This window comes from Rhea americana, unplaced genomic scaffold, assembly GCF_003343005.1.
Source record: "Rhea americana isolate MKP2758 unplaced genomic scaffold, rheAme1 scaffold_114, whole genome shotgun sequence".
Classification (NCBI taxonomy): domain Eukaryota; kingdom Metazoa; phylum Chordata; class Aves; order Rheiformes; family Rheidae; genus Rhea; species Rhea americana.
In genome coordinates this window covers 2,183,286-2,207,745 of record NW_028185195.1, presented here as the reverse complement: position 1 = coordinate 2,207,745, position 24,460 = coordinate 2,183,286, and the positions used below count along the sequence as shown (strand labels likewise).

The 24,460-nt window shown below is 35.5% G+C and overlaps 1 protein-coding gene across 1 annotated transcript in view; it reads right to left on the bottom strand.

Annotated features, from left to right (window-relative positions):
* EDIL3 (EGF like and discoidin domains 3) overlaps positions 1-24,460 on the bottom strand; it is a 229,263-nt gene that overhangs the window by 109,212 nt on the left and 95,591 nt on the right. Inside the window, exon 4 of the mRNA XM_085316785.1 lies at positions 16,609-16,737. Coding sequence (XP_085172911.1) covers positions 16,609-16,737 — 129 coding nt within the window. The remainder of the gene's footprint in view (positions 1-16,608; positions 16,738-24,460) is intronic.

Here is a 24,460-nt window from a genome sequence, read left to right as displayed (position 1 = left end):
CTTGACTACGTAACATGGTGATTTGGACATTCACCATGCAGCAGAGTTCGGGGATTTGATCCTTGTTTGCTGGATTATAGCTTTTGAAAATCCTTTGCGTATTTAATACAACATGATTAAAAACAGATAACTGTACAAACAAAGATAATACAATTAAAGAAATATACTCCTTATTTTGACCATTAACTGTTAACTGCAGACACACAGATTTTCCTGGAAAAGTACCACAAATAAAAAACCATGTATATATTAATTACGTAATTGTTATAATCAGATATTTAACTATTAATTTCATTTATTCAAGTTCTTCTGTTAGCTACCAGTTGTCAACTTGATTCTTCGGAACTGAGGGCTGGATAAGCCTGAGCAGTTCCTTTGGGCAGCGCAGCTTGCTGCCTGGCTCTAAGCTCAAGCAGCAGCTTGCTCCTGCCTCCTGCCCACTTGCGCTTTGCTGAGCCCTGGCTCCTGCCATCTGAATCCTGGTTTCTCACCCCGGGCTGCCTTTTGCAATACGCACTTCCTGAATTTCCCTCCTGCCTGCAAACCCGTTCTTTATCATCCTTGAATTTTCTACTTCTTCTGGCTTGTTGATCATACTTCGCCTGCTCAGCTCMCTTCCAAGTCATACTTTTAATCAGTCTTCTTCTCGATAAAATAGTGGACCCATCTCAGCCCTGGCATCTGGATTCCAGTTTCCACAGTGGAAGCCAGCTTATCACGGGCCATCCATTAGACATACTGCATTGTGGCTCAGGAACACWGCAAATATTTTTCTGCAATAACATCAGTTTTATATATAGAAAAGAGATTAGAACAGATGCTCGACCAGTTATAATCKCTGCATCTTAATTAGCTTCCATGAAGATCAGCAACTATACACTAAAGCACGAGAAAAAGAAAATATGTCTTTTAAAACAAGAAAACTAGAAAACTGAGAAACTTCACTAACTCAGTTCTTCTTGAAAATTAAAGTGTACTGATGACTGATCACTGTATTCAAGTAGTTTTGCTTYACATGTGGGAATGTTTAAGGCATAAAATAGGGAAATGCATGGTAYAGAATAATTATCTCTTAGCTGGAGTTTAGTCCAGGCTTTTCTTGGAGTTATTTGATGGTTCTTGATAGATCTTTTAAAATAATTTTCTATTTTTTTTGTAATTGGCACTGAAAGATTTAATTACATGAAAAGTATTGTGAGACTWTACAAACCATATGCTCTTACCTGAAGAACTTTGTAATAGCCTGTTACTGTTTAAGCATAAGTTTTCAGATATGAGCTTTTCATTACTACTTTCCTAAAAAATACCATGAAAGTTGGATTATATACTTTTTTACTACAGATTTGTGCCAACTTGTACAAGCATCACATTTTTTGTCAGATATTAACTGGTGCAGCTGCATTGAAATCAATAAAATTCTGCCAGTTTTACCCAGCAAAGAATCTGAATCACGAGATTTATTAAAAATGGAATTTAATATGTCTATCTTGAGAGAGAGCTACTCAGTTAAATAATAAGATGTGAAGGATTAAGGCGCCGAAAGGACAAGCCTGCTTTAAAAGCAGGAGACTTTTGATAAAATATTTACAAAAATAAAGTTTAGCACATGAATTTCCTTTCTTCTGTTCCTGTGGTATACATTACAAATCGTAAAGGTACAACCTTGTATTTTCCAAAAATCTTGGAAATTTAGGTTTAAAATAGAATGAAAAAGCATCACCCAAAAGTTTAGAAACAGAAGTAGATCATTTTCAACTGTTACTTAAAAGACATAAAAGAGATAAGTAGGTAATGCAATAGTAATTCTTTCTTGTGATTGTTAATTATAGCTTTAAGAAAGTTTCTAACCAGTTTCTAAATAAGTTTTTGGCTGTAAGGTGAATAAAACCTTTACTTTATTTATTCTATAGCCAAGAAAACTCTTCTTTGATTTAACCTGTCTTATGCAAATACGAGTACTAATATATTACAAATATAACTCTGCTATTAGACATTCAAAAGGAACTGAAGTATACTCCTATGGAATTTGAATAAACCTTATTAAATCTAAACTGGAAGTATTCAATATATATCGAACACAGAGCAGACAGTTGTTAAATTCAGTGGTTTGGTTGCTTTTTGAAACCTAGTTTCCCAAGCATAGAAGGCACAAACATCCCTGTGCCAAACACGACCCATAATGTCATACTAAAGCAATTCACTGCTCAGATACCCTGATTATCTGATCTTCAAAAAGAGCAGAAAACAGCATCACACTCATGAATGGAAAGTACAAGCCTCTTGCCCCYTACCCTTAAATACACAGCATTATATTACCCCTACTCTCACGACTGTATAGAAAGTTTTCCTTCTCTTGCAACTATTTGATATGATGCATGCAGTAAACATCCTCCATATTAGGACCTTTCTTGAGTATTTCAGTGCAAATATTTCAGATAATGTTATTCTATGAAGAAGAGAGTAAGTCAGGTAAGAATTACTAGAATTGTGCTCTGAACCCAAAAGAGACACCTTAAAGAAACAAACCAAGGAATTAAAAACAAGCTCTAGACATAGATCAAAGCTTTTGGCCTGACTCTGTGTGACTCTTCGAGATACCCTCACATAACAGCAATATAAATTCAGGTCTAAACACAAAAGATTTTGAGAAGAGTTCAACTGCTCCTATCTAGAGTTCTATCAGAAACCACCTCTTAAGCATTTTTCCAAACATGACAGTCTTGCTTTTCATACTTTTCTTTCAAAGCAATTTTGTATCCTGTTACACTTCTTTAGACTACTTTCTGCCTTTTTTAGGGTGTCTTTCTAACAAGCTATCTCAAACAACACGAAAAAAAGACTTTATGCCACCTGAAAACATTGAACSTTTTTCCTTAGGAAAAAAAATCAAGTGCTGTTTCCCCTTTTGATGATCTCTGTAACAATTTTAGGTTAACCTGTTTCATGGCACTTGGAATGTAGCATTATGATTCTGACTTCATTATAAGGAGAAAATCAACAGTAAACGAGTCATTTTGAGAAAGAAAATGAAATTGTTCTGGGAAGCTGAAAGTGAAAGACTACTTCAAGTTTTTGAATTTTTTTAAAATGATATGTACCTAAATTTGGCACACTCAATAAAACTCCCTTAATTTTGACAAGAGAGTATTTTTTATCATGACTGGATTTTTTTCCCACCAGTTCACTTTTCTTCTATTCTACTTATCATTTACATCCACATTTACAATAATGCTTTTTTAGTATCAATGAACCAGTAGTAGCCACTATCTGTAAGGTTGTATTTTAACACAGATTTGTTACTTATATCTTCTAGCTTTTACCTTTTATAAGGGCATTTTCCCTATTTAAAACTCACCTGAACAAAAATTTCCAAATTTAAAGTTTTTCAGTCATTCCTGAATGCATTTCTATATAACAGTAATCACAACCACAGTTTACAGAATGAACGCTAAAGATGAACTCTAGAGCAATTAGTATTAAACAAAAAGATTTAYGAAAAAATCAATTATTTTGCATAATATCATTCTTTCGGCACGTTGCATTCATGTCAGAAAAGAGTATCACGATTTAATTTAAAAATTACTAGAAAACTACATCAGCAATCTCTGAACACTGTGAAGTTTATGCATCACTCTAGTATCTGCAAATACAAAGCTTTATGTGCTATATCCATTATATAAAGTATATGTTTTCCAGTATGAACACCAACAGTGTTTTTTTTTTTTTTTTTTTTTTTACTATTTTTACATTACATTCCAAAAGTTGTTTTCAATTTTTCTTCTTTTTTGCTAGCAACCATTGGAAAGTATGTAAAAGAATATTAAGATCACAGAATTAAGTTCACAAAAGTCAAAGGGAACTTCTAAAGTGCACTATAAAGGCTCCTATTGACTTCAAAGGGCTTTAGTCAGATTCTAAATACGTCTTTAAAGAGATTTTTGCCCCAGTAATTATACATCTTGCTTCTTTCAGAGCAATATTTGCAGCTTTATTTTTACACTTTCTTTTTGTATTTCAAACACACTTTTCTATCCTTGCTTCTGTTTTGAAAACTCTCTTAAAATAAATGAGAAAGCTGAATATTGTCCTGATTGCACAACAAAATTCGAATACATATACGTGCCTACTGCCTGCCTAGCAAAATTTCCATTTTTCAGTTGCAGCCTCTAAAAGGTGATTATAATTTTCTCTGTGCAGCCACACTTTCAACGCAGGACTATGTCAGTATTTCCTGACCTTGTACTCATGTGTTTAAATGGATTAATGGATTTTTAGCTAAGGCAATTTACATTTAATAGAAATTTGGAATCACATTCTCAGGACCTTTTTTATTGGTTTTACAAGAGTTGGTACTTCAAAACTTTTTATACAAATTGAAGCAGATTTTTCATTTTTAATTGCTTTTAATGCATTCTGGCATGGAAACCTTTGTCACATTAAGTTGCTTATCATTTAATTTTACATTGTAGAAGCATGTCTTCAGGGCAATGATTCCTATCATATYCAGTTAACCTTATTAAAATAATTGGTTATTTATATAACAAGCATTTTAACAAACCAGTAACTCTAGATGAGAAAAAAATCTCATTAAAAAGTGAATCAACTTTTTAATTCATCTTTATTACAAGCAATTTTCCAAAATTCTCAACTTCATGGGTAAACTTAAATTATCCAAGCATAAGACTGGAGCATCTAACTGGGTTATTTGGGGAAATAGCGTAGGTGGGCTCACGACAAGAAGTCCAGTTATTTTCAAAGCAAATTTGAATACAGATCATTAAGTAAACTACCATATTTCCCTTCCTATGTCCCAAAATAATTCTTTCAAAACAGAGTAGTTTACATATTTCAGAATAGAGTGATTATAAGGATATATCTTTTTCAGATAGGATATATACTTATTTATATGTACTTACGTTTGCATAAGCGCACATAAAGGTGTTGCTTAAAGGTGATTTCTACCCTTTTCTAATACCTTACAAATTCATACTCCTAATAGCTCGTAAGAGTACAAGTGCATTACTGCTTATTACTCTTATTGCTAGATTCAATCACAGAAATAATCTAACACTGTATACAGCAGAATAGGTTTGATGTTTGGATGTTTTGGCATAGTTCTATAATCTTTTTTCCTCCTTAGTGGCTGTGGAATGCCACATTTTATTACATTTAACATATATGGACACCTAGTATATTAAGAACACATTTATAAATCATTTAATAGTTACAGAGGGCTAAGAAAGTACTAAATGTTTTAATACATGATTAATCAATTCTCTTAGATCATTAAGGATTACAGAAAATCAATACTTTTATGTCCACAGATAAATCCAAACACATACAAGGATTAAAAATTTCTTTATATATATATATATATATATATATATATATATATGTACACATAGATATCTGCAGAAAATATTACAGCATGTACACATCTGGTATATACACTATTTGTGGCAAACACACTTATTTGTTAACCTCCTGTTAATTGTTTTATCTTTTAGACTACTTTAATTTCCTTGCCTCTTCTGCAAAGGTGGAAAAGATGACCAGATTTCCCTCCTTGCAGAAGACAAAGAATGTGAATGAAGTAGTTTCCTCACATCACCAGTGATCGCCTAGTACAGGAAGGGAAGTATTTATTGCAGTGACTTTTGTCTCCATCTGACAGACAGCTCTATTATCTCAGAGCACATACACCCCGCTTGTTCTTCGTGGCTCACAGGGAGTTATATGTCCTGTACTAAAAACACCCCTCAGAACTCAAACTTGTATTTATGGCAGCTGGCCCGGGCAATGTCACCTTTGTTTGATGCTCAAACAAAATGAGATCTATCCAAGTAAGTTCACGCATTTTCCAATACCACGTTTAGCAACTAAAGAATTGTACTCCAGTCTCTGCATGTCATCTGAACCAGAACTCRGGGCCATGGATGATATAATATTTGTAAAAAAATCTTTATTTTTACTGAGGAACGGGAAGACRCTCTCTCTGTTAGAACACTGATTTAATGGAGTGAGAAGTAAATACTGTRAATTGTAAATTTTAGACTCAGGCAAAAGAAAGTTCTTTTCATTTTTTTTTCTTCTCATTTTGGTATATGTTCTTTTCCCGCAATATTATTCTGAAGCACTCTTAAATATTAAGCATGACTGGCAAAGAAAACACACAATGGATGAGAGTTTCTCTATAGAAAATATCAGACTAATTTCTCTATAACAATGAAAACTAGTGGCCTTGCAAGAGAATATTGCTTTTAATTAAACTCTAAAAACTCCATAACAGTAATGATTGCAACACATAAAGAACTCTGCTAAATAAAAAAAAAAAGGATCAAACAGAATACATTTTCAGAAGCAGATGCCTTAGCACTTGGAGTAAGGACAAAATGAAATATGACAAGATTATAAAGCTTATCTATTATTTGCAGGCAAACTATAATTTGAATTATCTTTTAGAGAGTAATACGTATGTATCCAGACCACACAATACCAAGTCACTGCCARTCCTTCGCAGGTAAGGGAGTAATTCCTGAATGCCATCATTTTTGCTCCTTGATTGCCAAGCACAGATTCTGCTGGAAGTTTTTTGAGATGATAACCAACTGCTGATGGTCTGAGACACAAGAGACCTGGGTACGTGGACAGAAAAGTATCACGGGTGAGAACAACTAAGTTCTGTGGAAAGCCTTAGGACTAGCTACACTTTCATTAGCAGCAGTCATCAAAGTGGGTTAGATCTAATGTCAAAACTGATACAATCCAATAAAAACAGAGGGAGCGCTGCCAGTCTTACGTCCCTCTGCATGTTCCCGTCTCCCCTCTTCTGCTGGACCTAGCCACCCGGTGGCTGCGTGGGAGCCCAGTCCAGGGAGCGGATCCCACAGAAAATCCCAGCTCGCGCGTGATCAGCCTGCTGCGCTGATTCGGACTGAAGCTACGTTAAGTGTGACTGGGATACATTCCTCAGGGAAACAGGCACCACCACTCTGATACCAGCAGGCAGTCACACTGAGGTCTAAGCAAACTTCGGGACACAGTCCTGCTCATGAGACTAGAGAGTGAGAAAAGCGYCTGCTACGATGTCAGATACCAAAAAGTGATAAGAGAAGGAAGAGAAAATACCTGTTCGMTGTTCTCGGCATACTTGGCAAAAAAAACTGGAGTGCTGCCATGTTACTTCTACATTGAAAGTAGTGTAGTCTGGTAGGATTATTTTTGTCAGAATTAAATGGTTCGAGCTGAGAACTCAATATGCACATTATACATATTCCAGGTCAGGTGGATTGAGATTTTCTTTAAAAATGCACCCTGATTCAAACTAAAACACTCACATAGATATGCTGCAGAAATAACTGTGTGTTACTTAGTATGTTAGAATAAATGAAAGCTGGAAGAACATCCTGGGCATTGATAGGCAAATATAATTGCATCATGAGTTTTTTCTTGAAATATTTTATGAATAAAAAGGGATATTTTATGAATACATTTGTAATGCAGACTGGTATATACTATTAGGTCATTATCTCGTTATATTGATCTTCATATCCAAGTACTGTTTTTTCAAGATTTGTGCACACAGACAATGGATCTGACCTTATGTATTTCTCTACCTCTACATAGTGCTTGCTTACAGATAAACCCACTGATCTCAAGAGTGTATTCACATGAATAAGTACTACTTATGATTTCAAAAGAGGAGGTAAAATATGCAATAGATTTCTGGATCTTTCTTCTAAAACCTCTTTGGCTTCTTGAAGCTGTATTGAGTTTATAGTATGAAGACAACACCCGATGTATAAATTTCTTTTTTCTTTATTTTTTTTTAATCTCTGGCAAAAATCTTGTGCGCGCCATGTGTATTTTTCAAGTTGCAATCACTAAAGAAGTCAGCCATAAAATTTTCAATTAGTTCAGTGTATCAATGGAAATACTAATATTCTACAGAGTAATAGGGAACTGCATAGTCATATGCCTGCATGAGTTTGTAACACATATACAGTATTTCCATTCCACATCCTTCACAAACCTACACACACAGACAGTTGAGCACAGAAGGCATCTCTGCAATGATTTTTGGAAGTGCAAAGCGAACCTTTAAAGCTGTGGTGTGTTGATCCTAAACCATCACAATGGTTGAAGTCGCCTGTTTCTATCTAAATGGGCATGAAAAGTGGGRAGAAGGAACAGTGCTGCTCTTTCAACCATTCAGTTGTCAGTTCTTTTGTGCTTAAGCTATATCATCTACTAAGTTAGAGTTGCAAATGTTAATACTTTTTACACTACCATCTTAAAGCTTCTCCTTGAAGCTTTTATTTTATTTTACTTATTATATAAGTAACAATTTGGGAACAGTCCAACTTCATAACTTAATATTTCAAAGCTACACCACACAATGCATGTTCCGAGCTCTAAGAAAACACCTTATGACAGTACAGGCAGTCAGGGATAGCATTCTCAATAATAATCATTCTTTGAGTGTTTAAARGACAGCATCCTATAAATAGACAGAAATCAGGCCAGCAGGGAACTGCCTCATTCGCAAAGTACAGCACTGGACCAACTGAGAAATCTGAACCTAAGAATTCACCGTCACTGAAACCACTTAGTAACAGTAATGTTATTAATTAGCACTATATTAAGAAACAAGGTGAGTGTACATTTTTTTATCATTGTTTTTCCTCTTTCTATGCCAAATCTGTACTAAGATAGCAATGCAAGCATTCAAATAAAAAAGACTAAAGACCAAACAAAATGACCAATGGTCACACTTCTGGAAAGCTGCCTGAACCAGAATGTTGTGTTTTGGAAATACAGTAAGCAAAACAGTAAGAAATACGTATTTTTTCCACTTTTGGAGAAAGTTCTGGAAGTTCTGGAAAGTTCTTCCAGTTCTGGAAAGAGAAGCAAAGAATTGTATATGTCTATTAGAAAATGACTTTTCCAAAAAAAAATCTTGTATCACTTTTTGTAACAGAATTGAAATGAACTTTTTTTTTTGGGGGGGGGGGGGGGTGAAAAAAAAAAATTAAAAAAAAAAAAGGAAAAAAAAAAAAAAAAAAAAAAAGGAGAATACAAAATAACAAATTCATACTGAGGTCTTGGACAATAGCTTTTACTTGTTTGAATGCTTAAACYTGAAGAAAATTGAAAATATTTACACAGTACATACTGCACGACACAGTATTAAGTAACARCGAATCAGCATAAACATATAAAGGGACTGGATTCATTATTGTGGCTCTTATCCAAGAAAAACTTCTACTGCAGTAAACAGCATGTTTGTCTGAATGATGAGTGCATCATCATGCCTTTATTTGAAATCCTCTATCTGTTTAAGCATGAGACAGTTAAGAAATACAAACTCCAAAAACTGGTATGATATTCTTAGAGAAACTATATGAAAGTAGACGTGGAAGAGATCAGATGAATCACAGTGTCCAGCTGTTATTGAAAACTTCACACAGTTCCTCAAACTATTCATTATTTTGTTGCAATATTTCTCTGTTACAAATTGAGTATAATAGAATAATCTATATACTCATCTACACTCTCATTTCACAAAGCCAGATAAGACCCTTTACTCTTTCAAAAGAGTTGTCTAGTTATTGAATATCTGAAAGGGAAACCTTGTGGGTTTTGTAAATGTAGCCTATACCACAGGACAAAGAAGGGTTTGAGAATAGTACTGCGAAATCATTATAAAGCCCTGTAAMAACTGTGATGTAAAAAAGAAACAGAAACAACTTGGACGGTTTGCATCGGAAAGGGTAACAGAGGAATGTAAATATATGCAAAATAATAAATGGCCTATAGAAAGTACTCAAAAGCTTTTCTGCTAGTCTTATAACACGTAAAGAAAGAAACATTCAAAGATACAGGAAGACAGTAAATTTGAAATTGAAAAAGGTTATTTTCAATATGCAGCATAATTAGACTACAAGACTCAAAGCGTCAGGAAATTGTTGAGGTCTATAATTTAACAAGAACAAAAAAAAGACATTGAAAGTATGTATCAACAAGAATAAACAGCGCCATACAAGCAAGTACTACCAGAAATGAAACAAAATTGTAAAGAATATTCTGTTCCTAGCCGAGGTTTTAAGCTAATTACAGAGTGGACTAAAATCTTCAAGTAGGGGGCAAGTTGTGCCCTGTATTTTCATTGTGTCCTGACCCTTCTGGAGAAGTACCTGCTGTTGGCCTATTTCCTGAGATTTAATGCTTTCTTTCCCCAGGCCTCAGGTAGATATCAGCCACTGACTGTTTTGACMAAGATGTTGAGTTTTGAGCAAAACAACCTCCACTAGCCCCGTTCAATAGCCTGAGAATTGTTGTCACTCTTGTTCAGCATCACCACATATTTGTTCATCATCAAAAYTTCCTCTGAATAACTGACAGCTCCATTAAGTTTTACCTTGTTAGAGCATTCATTTTTTCCAGTCACCTTCATGTACTTTCTTGGACTTGTGTGAGAGGAGCAAGTATCTGCTGTGCTGCCTCTCCTGCACCTGATGGCTGTTCCTCCCATCTCCTCAGACTACTTCTGAGGTTCTGGTATCTCCATGCTCCACATCTTGCCTCCTTCTACAGTCTCCATTTTAGGGAAACACATTTTATTGGCCTTTCTTCCTGCCAGTCATCTCACATAGATTTCTATCAAACTAATTACTTTCCCTTTTGTTTTAAATTAGCCAAAGTTCTAGAAGGTTCCCAAATGAACAAGAATCTATCTGCTCTTCTTCATTTCTTATCTAAGCAACAGTCAGAGCAGGAACAGTTTTCAGACTTCATCTCAACAAAGCTTAGATATACATGACACTTTTTTTTTTTTTGAAAGCTTTTCATACATAATTATGTCTTAGGGAACTTATTACTACTATAATTCATTGAATCTATACATATGTCTAATTTCAACAACAAAAYAAAACAAAAGGAAAAGGAAAGCATAGGCTAGAATTAGAACTCAAACAGGTACTCAGCAGAAGCACAGGGTGAAGCTGGTAGTGTGAAGCTGTATCTATTTCAGTGAACTAAATTTGCCCAGTTGGCTCGGAGGCCAGATGGCTTGGAACAACCTGCGCGTGMTAGATGCAATCTGGTTTAGCCTCCAGAAGATGACCTCTGCATACAACCTGCCTGTGGGGAAGAGCTTCAGGACGGCTCCACCCATCAAACCGCASTGGGGACAGTGTAGGCTGGGCAACTCCTTGCAACACACAATATCCAAGCCACATGGTGTTCCAACAGCTTCCTCACATGTATTTCACCCCAGCAGTCGGAAAAGTTGCTGAATTTGAATTTGTTGATAAAGGTGCAGCTATACAGAGATTACACAGCTATTGCCTGGGTCTGACACACGTGGCACAGGCCCTCCCAGTTGCACCGGGGCAGGTATGAACCCCTAGCCCCTTCTCAGGTGGGCAAACGGCCTAAGGGGAGCAAGCTAAGGATGATGCCTCAATTACTGTCAAAAGCTGAGGTGACACTGCCAGGCGCCTTCCTCCCCTACCTGGCAGTTTCAGAAGATGTTAATGTGGCAGGTGTGGAAACCATAGATCATCTGTGGTGTGAAGGCAGAAAGCAGAGAACTCTGTAATGGAAAGAGCTTGCATGAATTATTAAATGTTCTTGATTAATAAGCTGTATTTTCTAAGAGCRCAAAACTTTATGTGTGGCTGACAATGTTAATGATCCTGAAACTATAAAACCACATCCAAATCAAACTCGATTTTTTCTCATGGGGCTCTCTCTCATTTCAGTAAGTTGTAGCCTCATGCCTCAATATATGTTGTTGTTAATGCCTCAGTTTCATATTTTTCAACAGGGGGTCTCCATCTGGTAATCACAGTAACATATATYGTCTTTACCTCTCGATTTTATTCAGAAAAGAACACGGGTTATGTAATGTAGGATGTGAAAAATCTGTTTCACATCTTTCAGGTCTTTCTATTGATTTTGATTTGTTCTGTAGAATTAAGACTGTATTTTTAGGGTGTTTTCATGGATGAGAATATAATCTCACTGTATGTACATGATGGGATTTATTATCAGCACGTGAGCTACCTGTTCGGCATTTTCATCTGCCATACTGAAGAGTGATTAGCAAGCTTGATAATGTAAATGGTTTAGCAATGGATAACAGTTGAGGAGTAACAGTAGATCTTCATGCCTTTTTCAGTAAAAGCTGGGAAGATCTCTCAAGACTGACTTTCTAGAAATCCACTGTAAAAAGAAAAGGGAATTATAATTCACCATAGGATCACATGCTTGTTTCGGATGGATCACAGGACCTTGTATTTACATGTCTTTCAGTCAAAGGAAACCTGAAGAAAAAATCATTTATTGCTCTTATGAATGAGCATCTCACATACTGTACACTCTAGAGTACTGATGGGCCCAAATTGTATGCTGGAATTTAGGTCAGGAATTCAGATGCTTTAATGACTCTCTGCCACCGTCCTATGTTGAAAGACTGTAAGGAGATTTCTCTCCTTTCCTCAAATTAGTTTTTGTCAACAGCTCTCTCCTCACTACATAGTCTGTAACACATCTGAAAACCAGATTACACAGTCATACACAGACGAATACCACGACAAGCTGCAATCTGGACAGGATTTGGGAAGAAAATTCATACCATGCAGATACGCCCTATAACTCACGTTGTATATACTTAAAGGTAATAGACAATGCTAACTTTGGSTATATAACATACTTTATCCTCTTTATAACATTCTTTATCCTCTGTAAGTACAATACACAGACACTGAATACCTGAATTCAATGCACAAGATAAAATCTGAATCAGGCAGGTAGTAGATGGCTGCTTCTTAAAAATATCTGAAGAATGTCTGAATAATATATTCACAGAATGGTTGAGGTTGGCAGGGACCTCTGAGATCGTCTAGTTCAACCCCCCACCCCGCTCAAGCAGGGTCACCTAGAGCACACCGCCCAGGATTGTGTCCAGACAGCTTTTGAGTATCTCCAGAGAAGGAGACTCCACAACCTCTCTGGGGAACCTGTTCCAGTGCTCTGTCACTCTCACAGTAAGAAACTTTTCTTCATGTTCAGATAGCTTCTTGTGTTTCAGTTTCTGCCCACTGCCTCTCATCCTATCACTGGGCACCACTCTTCTGAGTCTGGCTCCATCCTCTTTACACTCTCCCTTCAGATACTTATATGCATTGATAAGATCCTCCCTTCGTTTTCTATTCTCCAGGCTGAGGAATTCCACTCTCTCAGCCTTTGCTTCTTGGCTGTCAGCAAGAAAATTCTCCACCGATTTGTATCCAAGGTAGATTTTTCCTATCCAAACTTTGGTTATTTTATGAACCCAGAAATGGGAATCTTTAGCTGGAATACATTGTTTCCATTTTTGCCACAGGGGAACCAGAAACTTTTCAGAAAACCATTACCAATTAATGTAAGTTTTCCAATAAATCTACAATACGTAGTCACTGAAATTGCTAATTATCTCTTTTATARTTTACATATTAATCATTTACATGGGCAAAAGGTCAAGGGATCTCAGAAATACTGATGAGATGTTGCTTGATGTAAATGACAGAATATCTGCTTTGGGAATATATCTTGATTGCAAAATCAGTCACCTAGCTTAACTGATTTAGCAAAAGAATATTAGACATGAAAGAAATCCAAGATAAAAATAACTCAGCACAACAGAACTATAATGTGATTTTTTGAAATCTTAATGGTTTTATATGAAGATACATGTCTTGCAATGAGGTTGTTTTAATTTACCCTTTTATGCTGGAACTACTTTGACAGACTTCCTACTCRATTTGCAGTGAGTTCAGAATTGAATTGCTGAACTTCATGAAGCAGAAAAGTTTGAATAAAAGGAGTTTTGTGAAGTGAGCTAGTGACACATAAAGGAGTTATATTAAATCCATCACTTTGTATTTTTTCCTGATTATGGACATTTTCACTATTGTTTTTAATTGCTGACACTCTTAAAGACCCTCTGAGCATGTATCTGATTATTGTATCTGATTTACTATCACATCTTGAAACAGTTTCTCTGAAAAAAAGTTAACTTTTCACATACACTAGCTTTATCTGGAATCACTTCACATTTTTTGTTTCTAGTTTCTCTACACTGGATATAAATAACTTGATGGGAGATTTCTACTTTATTCTGAAGATGGTATAAATGCACTTTGCTGATTACCAGGATTACATTAGGTAATTGTTACATACCTGCATGCTTTTGAAAGGATGGTGGATAGACAGTTATGATGAATCCCTCCATAATGGACTACTACTTTTTTTTTTTTTTTTTTTTTTTTTTTTTTTTTAATGAATAAAGTAACAGAGGTGATATTTTCTGGACAGTACATATTATGCACTCATCTTGCCTGATGTAAATTTGTGGTGCTATTGGCAGTAGACATCACACTCTCTCTAAGCCAATTATCTGGCATAAACAAATGAAAACATTTTGAAGAGAAATATTCACTTTTCTGCCTACTTAATCAGGATTTCTTGTTCGGCAGAATGGTAGAAGCATTGTGCGTCACGTGTTGACTACACATCTGGTCTCACGATGAAGCATGCATGAGAATATTAGGCCACACATCCATGCTTGCCTGCAAGTGCCTTCATATGACCAGACAGGAATGGCAAACAGAAGCAGTCCGATTCTGCCCCTACTCACAGCAGTCATGCAGGTGGAGGCAGAACTTTTCTTGCCACTTTGCTATGACTTTTGTTTCACTTATCAAATGATAGCCTCATGTAAAATGCATACAAATGCCAAGAAACAGCCTGGAACTGTAGGGTACTACACTCACAATTTTGTTCAGTGCAACTTTTAAGGTGATGTCACTCCTGAGTTACATCTAAATATAATCTTGCCTGCTCTCCTCTTCCCATGACTCTTGAACACTTGGATATATGGTGTAAAAGCAGGCAGTGATTATCTTCTGCCATCATGGTTCACTATGAATTCAATCCCACACCTTGAGTATGGGCTCTAATGATATGACTATTACAACAGAAGAAAGTGGATATGACTGTTACTGGCACTCAGCTCCACTAGATGCCCATTCCCAGAACCAGGGCTAGAGTAGATCCTAACAGAGTGGTTAATAGCTGATCTCCTCTATTGCCAGTGGAAAATGCAGATACATAAAGTAATTTGATTAAGTTAGACTAAGTAACTTCAGACATCTAACTTCATACCTTCTGGACATGCCTATGTTTATAACCAACTAAGAGAGAGCACGGTCAAAACTAATGGAAATGAATATTCGTCTTCAGGTCTTTGGAGGCACTTTCCTCTTTCACTGAGTACAGAAGGGACATAAGGAACATAAGCAGTTATTTGATTTGGACTATTGGTTCCTTCAAGTATCTAAATGAAGCACTTAATTGAGGTAGACTGGATTCAATGCTTATTCACTCTGATTTTGATGAGTGGATTTATCTTTTACATGCAGATGGAATTACTGGACTGGATTCTCAAATGTTTGTTTGAGTTTTTAACCTTCTAACTGTGTAACAGTTGGCTTCTAAATGCATCAAGAACCATGCTGTGCTTTAATCCACAAAGTAAAACAGAAATTTGGCATTTAAATGTCTCCTTAGGCAAGCACTTGTTCTAAGTTACATATGAAAAAAAATAGAGTTTCTTTTTAAGTTACCAAAAGATAATGGAGATTGTGTTCATAGGTTAGAAAATGATCTGATCAGACACTTGGCGATGAAAATGCAGAACTCTAATCGGCTTTGAATGTACAGGACTTCTGATGACTTTTACTGAGGGAACATGGATCTATAATTTCCTGTATAATCATAACAACAGGCAACAGCTATTTACTTTTTACAATTTTTGATTCGTGAAGTGTAGATTTTACTATAATATCCCCCAAGAGATATTACTGGTATCTCAGTTGGTTTTTTTCCTAATATTGCTACTTTCCTGTTTTATATCTGCACACTCTTAAAGATGTAACTGATACAAACTCGATATTCCTAATCTAAAATAAGGAGAAACTCTTCAAGTAAATTATGATGAATAGAAAGAGGTCCACATATTATACCTAAAACAGAGTTCAAAAGTTTATCCCTTTTAAGTCTGGAACTTCTACCCTTGGATTTTCTATGGATTCAAGCAACATGATGCAAAACATTTATTCTTAATTTTTAAATACATAGATAAAATCTAGAAGACATTTATAAACAGATTTATTTTCAATGATCTTTTCTACTTTCTGCTAACATTAATCAAAATGAAATCACTAGCAATTCCAAAAGAAAAAGAGATCTCTACTATTTCTGATACTGCTTTCAATTAAATCAAATTAAAGTAAGCATCACAACCATTCCTTACCATGTTTTAGAGTATGCATAGCAAATTACACACTTTTGCTTTCTTTCCTGTCAATAGGTTAGCCAGCAAGTTAAAAAGAAAAGTCATTTGCTAAAGGCTAGTACTCAGTAGCACTAGTCTGGTCACAAAATGAAGGTCAAAGACCGACATACTTCAGAAAAACAGAGCTGACATTGATTCTCAACATTACTAGCTTACCGAAAGGCTTCCATCCATAAATACAATAAAAGTTATAATGTGAAACTTACTGTGCTGGCAGTGAATCCCATTAAATCCCTCTGGACATTTGCAAACATATCCTATGAATGTGTCACCTCGATACGCTTCACTAATTTCACACATCCCACCATTGTGACATGGATTAGGAAGGCAGGGTCCTGGGAGATCAAAAAAAAAAAGTATACATTTATAATAACAGCAGTAATAATTTCAGTTATTTACATGCTTTAATCAAAGAAATTAAATCACATATATAGAGTGTTACATTCCAGTAACCCACTAGAATATACTCTTTACTTTTTCAGCACAGATTTTTACGAACAAGAAAAAATATGAAGCATGTCACTACTCATTAATCACAACATTATTTTTTAATGTAAGAGAAGATAGGAGACAGAGAAGCTAAATCTTGCTCTCCTATTAAAGATAACAGGCGTTCTAACTTTTATACCACTGAGGCAATATATATTAATCAAATGTGCCCATCATGTAGAGAGTGACACCTACAATATCCCTGAGTAATCACTACACGGCAAGTTAGTAGCTGGAAGGGATCTTTGCTACGGCTTTGTGTGACCTTTCTTTCTGCAGCATATGACCATGCTTTCTGCATGTGTGACCATCTGGGTGAGTAGGTAGGTTATTAAGCAATTATTCCTTTTCCACTGAGTGCCTTTTTAGCATATTCATTTCAGGCTCCTTTCAGAAAGTTCCTCTGACTAAATTAAATTATGTTTGCAACTGATCACATGCTATGAAATCTAAAATTTCCGCAGTGAGATCTAATTTTCTGTTTGTTGTTACCATTTAAAATCTGTTAGAGTGCTCTGGTAGTGATCTGAATTTTGTAAATGTGATAGACATTAGATTTGTAATTATTATACATACCTCCAGGTAATAGTATACCTCAGCTGAAGTCTAAAGTTTATTCTTTTAATGGCATATGTTAAAAGCTTTTGCCATCTTACTATCTTAATACTTTCATCTGTAACAAACATCCTACCAGAATAAAACATTATAGCATTTTGACAAATATTCTGTCTAATCACACTTTAAAGAACTGGCAATCATCAATTTGAAACCTTCATAAGCAAATTTGTGTGTTAAAAGTTCTATGAATTTGATAGGAAGTATGTTATTTGCAGTCTTCGCCGTGTACACACAAAGATGTTAATCTTCATTTATTGAAATGCAGTGTTATAAGTATTCATTCAATTAAAATCACATTTTTCAAAAAACTCTAGAAAAGAATTTCTTTCCACAGCATAATTTACTGACAAATCAGCACTGGGAACTGAATGGTTTAAACTTAAAAGAACTGTAAGTTTAATGTTTCTGAGAGTCTGCCTATTAGTTTCTGTCTTCAATTACAAATACAAGGTCTGACAGATGTTCACAGCAACAGCATCCTTTCAGAGTGTCACATTAGTGAAAGCTGCGCTTTCCGAGAAAATATTAATTTACAAAAGATATCACTTATCAGGATAACAAGAAATGTCAGAATGCATTCCACAATTATAATTGCCCAGAGAGTTACAGTAGTTTAAGAAACTACCCACGTACACATTTCTATTACAGCTTATGTCATCAGCCTCACTCAGGTCACAATCCTGATGAAGTTATGCTTGTGCACATCGTTAAACATGAGACACAGCCAACTGAAACAAATAAATAAAACACAAATATTCTGCAACTTCTTTTGAAAAGAAGCGYGCTTAAAAATTTGCCCTTTTTCTCTCTCCATGCATGCATATGAACAATGTATTTTCTTCAAGTTTAACACAGTGCTGCAATTTGGGGATTAATCCAMAGGTAGCCCCATATGGTAATTATATCAGTCTGAACAGATCCCTAATCTTTCAAGAAAAATACATCTTTTAGCCATCACTTTCTCATTTTGCTTCCCAATGTCTCCATATGGCTTGTGGAGCATGTTTAGCATACTTTCACTGATTTTCTTTAGGTTTTGCATTTGCCCCGATCAGCTCAAAGTACAGAGGTTTAGAGGTCATTTGAGGAGCACAATAATAAATATAYGGATGTGGGCCAGTATATGATGCTTTTCTTCTGAAACTAATCAACAATGATATGAATACTGTTTTGACTGATTTTCAATTAAAAGCACTGAAACTACAATCATCATCATTAGATTAGATTTCACTAGCTGCACTAGTTAACCTTTATTTTTTAAGCAGGACACTGGTCAGCCCTATCTGCATTCCAGAAGAATGAATGACTAAAACTAAAATAAATAAATAAATAAATAAATGAAATAATAATAAAAAAACCCATCTCTTTTGTCCCAACTTAATTCTGCAGAGGACTGTACTCCACAACGCCAGTTCTTCAAGACATTTAGACTGTATGAACCTTCTTACTGAAATCTGAGTGATGATGATGATCTCTGATACGAAGTTATATCAGTTTAAGCATCTTGAAGAACCTGGGCCCTAACCTTGTAATCATTCCATTTTAAACAGCAACACTACAAAAATGATATACATGAACCTGAACACTGCYTTCAGATGATGACAGGTCCTATGTCACATCCATTATTATATCAAATGCTGGATCATTCATTCCCTGACAAGCTGATTAATATTCTCTGTTACTCACATCTATACAGGCAAGTTTGAAAACATCCTTCTGTATCAAAAAAACAGTAACAAACTTGTCAACTTTTTTTTTTTTTTTTTTTTTTTTTTTTACTGTGCTTCAGGGATTTAATTTTTTAAAATCAATAGCACTGTAATACTTTTGCAGGTAATCTTTAAGTAGCTTCAAACACAAAGAGAACAACAACATTTAATCAATATTAATGAGCAGTTGAATTCAATGGTATGCTTTCCAGGCATTTTTATCCATGTTCATATAAAGCAATGTCAAYGAGATTAATTGTGCACTGAAAGAAATAGATCTATTCAGTTTGCTGCTCTTTTGAGTCCTTCTTTATATAGTTCCAGTGGTAATAGCCAACGATACGTACAAGTATTCTCCAAAATACAGTATACTGTTATTCAATCGAAATCTCCTATTTTTGAAAAAAATCTGAGAGTCAACTAAAAGTAGAGCAGGTGTCAAATTCTTTACATGCTCAGACTAAAATATCGGAGAATTTTACTCATAGAGGAATCAAATAAATGCATCCTTAGTGAAATTGCAAAGGGGCTAAGGGCAGAATCATGTTATCTGTTTTCTTCTTTGACAGGTACAGTCAATTAAAACTTCATAAAAACAAAGTTTTGTATAATTTAATACTGAAGTGATAAATATGTACTTGAGAGAGAGAGAGAGAATAAGCTTGTATTTAACACACAAAGCAAGGAAAGTATTATTTCACCAATAAAAAACCCAAATTTTGATGGTGATTATTTTCAGAGAGTGACTTCRCTTATGTAGGAAAACTGACACATCATTCTGTGTTGTGAAGTACTCAATTTTTTTTTGAAATAATTCAAGTACGTGTTTGACTATTTTTCCACATTTTGCCCTTTACAGTTTGAAGGATTTTTTTCCCCCAAAAAATACTCAGTCTTATTTCATGATGTTTCTTGTGGGGTCWTTCCTTCGGGGAGGAGGGCGGGGGGCTAAAGGCATCACCATTTTTAAACCACATTTTAAAATGGGGAAACACCAATTAAGTAAAATTCAGGTTGTTCTCGTTTCAGTTATTCAGCAAGTGAACTACCTCTGCTACAGACTGGTAGTACACACATTAGCAAACAGCGCAGTGCAATGGGAAGGGATTTCTAGACCAACCTGGCTGGCGCTGAGGACCCAATACATGTCTCTCTTGAGAGGGAGGAGGGAAGGATACTTAGGGCTAATTCCTGTCTGGTCCCACGGGCCGAATGCCTGGAGTGGCTGGGGCACAGCAGGTGCACTCTTGGGAGTCTTTTTATTTAGCTGTATCCTGAAGAAATCCAGTTTGTGAATGATGCAACGTGAATCAAAGCACACTAAGTGAAGACTACTAAGATTTACTACCAAGTCTGCTCTTGATTTAATCTCAGATGCTATGTTAGACACATGCAATATCTGTACGTGAAAGAGAAACAATTAGGCTCATGTTAGGTGCCAGAAAAACAGAGGGTGAATCTGTCGGTACCAGCTACTGTTCGGTGTCATGTGGTATCCAGAAGTGTTATTTGAATTCCAACACATACTGAGGGGAAAAGTGCATTAAAACTCTCCACAGAGGTTAATGTCTGCCTAGGTSAGTATGTGCACATCTAAGAAAGAACACTCTGCTGTCTCCTCTAAATGTCCGGGAAGCATAAAGGTTTAAAAAACCAAAACAACCCCAAGCAACAGCAACAAAACCCCCACGCACGATGTTCCCAGCACGCTGCTGGTGAAGCAGCGCAGCCCTCCCATTCGTCACCCCGCTGAAGCCAGTAAGAGTCGCTCGGGGCTCTAACTCGAACTCCACCAGGAGAACCACCCTGAAAGGACAGGCTGCGCCGATGCTCAAGGACACGATACGCTAGATTTTGTAAACCGCATTGAGCGGCATTATCAAGAAGTCTGCAGAAGCTTTACCAGATCTTTTTACCGGTTTTAGTAAATCTGTACCTTGGTCTTAAAAAAATATGATAAAGGCCAACTTTGAAATTCAATAGCAGGGTTGCATAGCAAGTAGTTGAAGCAGCAGCTATAACAGGAAGATTAAAGGCAGTGTAAAATAAATATTAACATTTTTGATATAATATCTATCTAGCCATCTCTTTATATAGAAATAATGCAACTTTAATGAAAAATACTAAATTAGAAACTGACCTTTATATGCATCAAGATGAAAATACTGTTAGCTACAAAGCTAACTGCTTCTTTTTTGTGTGTGTGTGGAATATTACTGAAGAACAGACAAAGTTACTCTGGTTATATGGTAAATCCCCCCATCAAAACAAATGACATAATTATCATCAAACTAATAGAATGGACAAAATGGTACTTCCAACATTTCATTTTAAAGGAAAATATTCTCCACCAGCTTGTCATTATAGTACTACCTTTTGGCTCTACAGGAATTTCAATCATATCTTTTTTTTCCCCCCTCTGGTAAATTGAACTCCTTATCAATGACCTTTCAAACAGCTTTAACATCAGTAGTTTAAAGTCTTTTTCCTTCTTCTATATTTTGATAATACTTAATACTTTAGATTCTGTCAATACAAAGCCTTCAAAATAAACTGTGACAGAGCTCTGTTAGAAGGAACCCCTAAATTTTGAAATGGGACACATGTAAAAGAAGTCAGTGGCATTTATGACTTCTATAATCTTTATGAGATGGGGAGAATTAATCTTCTCATTTCTGGAGCTAGCACAAGCTTCCCATGACCAAGAATGTAAGGATTATTACACTGGATTAGACTCAGTCTAGGTATCTCTCCCTGCCTTCAGTTACAGGAATTTGAGAAAAAGTTGAAGAACATTGAAATAGAAACACTTAAAAAGCTATATTAGATTTCTTCAAAATATGTAAAAGAAATAAGCCTAATTTCTAAATAACTAGATCTACTTGAAATTCTTTCCAAACTAGCATGTGTATTTGCCTCATTCAATTAAATAATGATGTATATACTACCTACATATACACAAATGACGGACTCCTTCTCAGAAATATGCTGATTTTTTTCCCTCATCATCCTTTCAAAAACGTACCTAATTAAACAGATTTTTTTAAAGGTGTACTCCTTCCAATGCAAACTTACAGATTTCAAAGTTTGGCAGATACAATACCAAAATATAGAATAATTCTGTTCAAAGGAGACCATCCTCCATAGAGGCACACAAATGAGCATTCAAAGCCAGCAGGAATGTCTCTGTGTAGCTCTTTACATGTTCAGACAGAGAACAGCCTTATTGCATAAAAAGAGTAGGAATATAACAAAAGCTTTCAGGGACTCTGATCTTCCTCACATTTACTGCTTGGCCTATTAATTTAATACAGCTGTGCAAGGCTTCCTTGACAAGGAGGCTGGTTTTGAGCACTCCCAGGTGTGTGCCTATGTGGGAGATGTGCTGCTTCAGACAGGGACCATTTTAACAACTTGACAGAAATGTTCCTGCACCTGCTGATTCTGGGAACAGTTAATTCATGCTGAAATATATGCTTGTGTCTCAATCTACCTATAGGTTTAAGGCCAGAAAGTATGACATACTCATTTCTGTAATTCTGTGTAGAGAGGTAGGTCTCATTAATACATGTACTTCAAGTCAAGTTCACACATCACCTCTGTGGTTAAAAACTAAGCTTCTGCTTTTCTACATTTTCTACATCACCTTTGTTTAGAAGACTAAACCACCATCTCCCAAGAACACTCTTCACATAAATGGATCCAAAGAATAGCAGGGTTTGTTCATTACTTGAAAATACAGCCACGTTCTTAGCTGCCCACTTTCCAGTACAAGTTTTTAAAGATATTCGAGGAAAGCATTCCCAGCAAATGTACTTTTGACAAAAGGGGAGGTTGTACTCATGAAAAGAGCTTCTCTTAGGCAATCTGCTTATTTTGCAATGTAGGTTTGATGTATCATTAGTAATAAATGAATACTTTGCAATCCAACATTTGCTCTTTTTTTTACTTGCAGATTCTTTTTTCCCTTAAAAGCCATTCTGGCTTTAAAATTTACACAAACATTTTAGAGCCCAATGCTCATTACACGGAAACATCTTGACATGGCTTCAAGAAAGTAAAGGAGTCTGAGTGTAACTAAAAGTCACAATGAGTTAAACTTTTAGTATTTTCAACTACTGTACCTTTCAAGCTTTCCAAAATATAATCAGAAATCCTCACTTACTCTGCATACTTGAATATTCATAAAACATAAAAACCAAAAATACAAACAATAGTTCTTACAGATCAGCACATTTCATATGATTTCATTTTGGAATCTGCTACTGTTATTTCTATTTTGCTGTTAGGATACAAATGAATTTTATATCAACAAATATTTATTAAAGCTATAACTTGTTATTTGTGTGACTATTCTAAACTGAAGAGAATGGGCATTGTAGAACATCATTCAAATTTTATCTGAAATGTTGATAATATTAACTGCTGGCTATATATAATTCAAGTTAATCTACAAAAAAAAAAAAAACAATTAGCAGTTATGCATACCTTATCTCATTAACATGCTCAAAATATCCTTTTTTTTAATCTATTCAGCCTAGCTCATAAATATATTAATGTTGTATTAGATCCTACCTAACAATATATTCATTATAAACTAATGGCACAGATCCAGGCTTGATTGCACTGTGATTAAATATTTATCTTGTTTTTAATGCAGCAAATGGAGCATGCTGATTATAATGATCAGGGTGTCTCCATCTGGACGCAGCAAAAGCTAAGGTTTACCCCCTGAGCAAAAAATGCTTTAGGTCATTTCTGCACATTTCCCTCTAGCTCTGTTCTGTTTATATCTATTACAGAGAAATTTAAATTGATTGTCCAGCCACCTTCCAATTTTTTTTAATTAAATAAGTAGAATATTGTCTGACAAGATCCTGTTTAAACCTGACAGCTATACAGTCTCCTTCCTTAATAACCAACCTAAGATTCTCACTTAATCTCACCGTCTACTGAAAATGACAGTTTACACTCAAAATTAAGCTGTGGTCAGTGTAATAGGCAATGCAGTGGCTACTACATATGGTGAGCTATAAAAATGTTCCAAAACTGGAAAAAGTGTTTAATACACTACAATCCGTTCTTCCCAAATTCTATTCTTTCTCATTAATTCCTTCTACTTCTCAGCTTCCAAGCTCCAGAACTTTCTCTCCCCCATTTTCAGTGCTGTTCTCCAGCTCAGTATACCCTTCACTACCTGCTATTGTATTGCTGATCTAAGCCCACAGTATTTTTCTCCAGT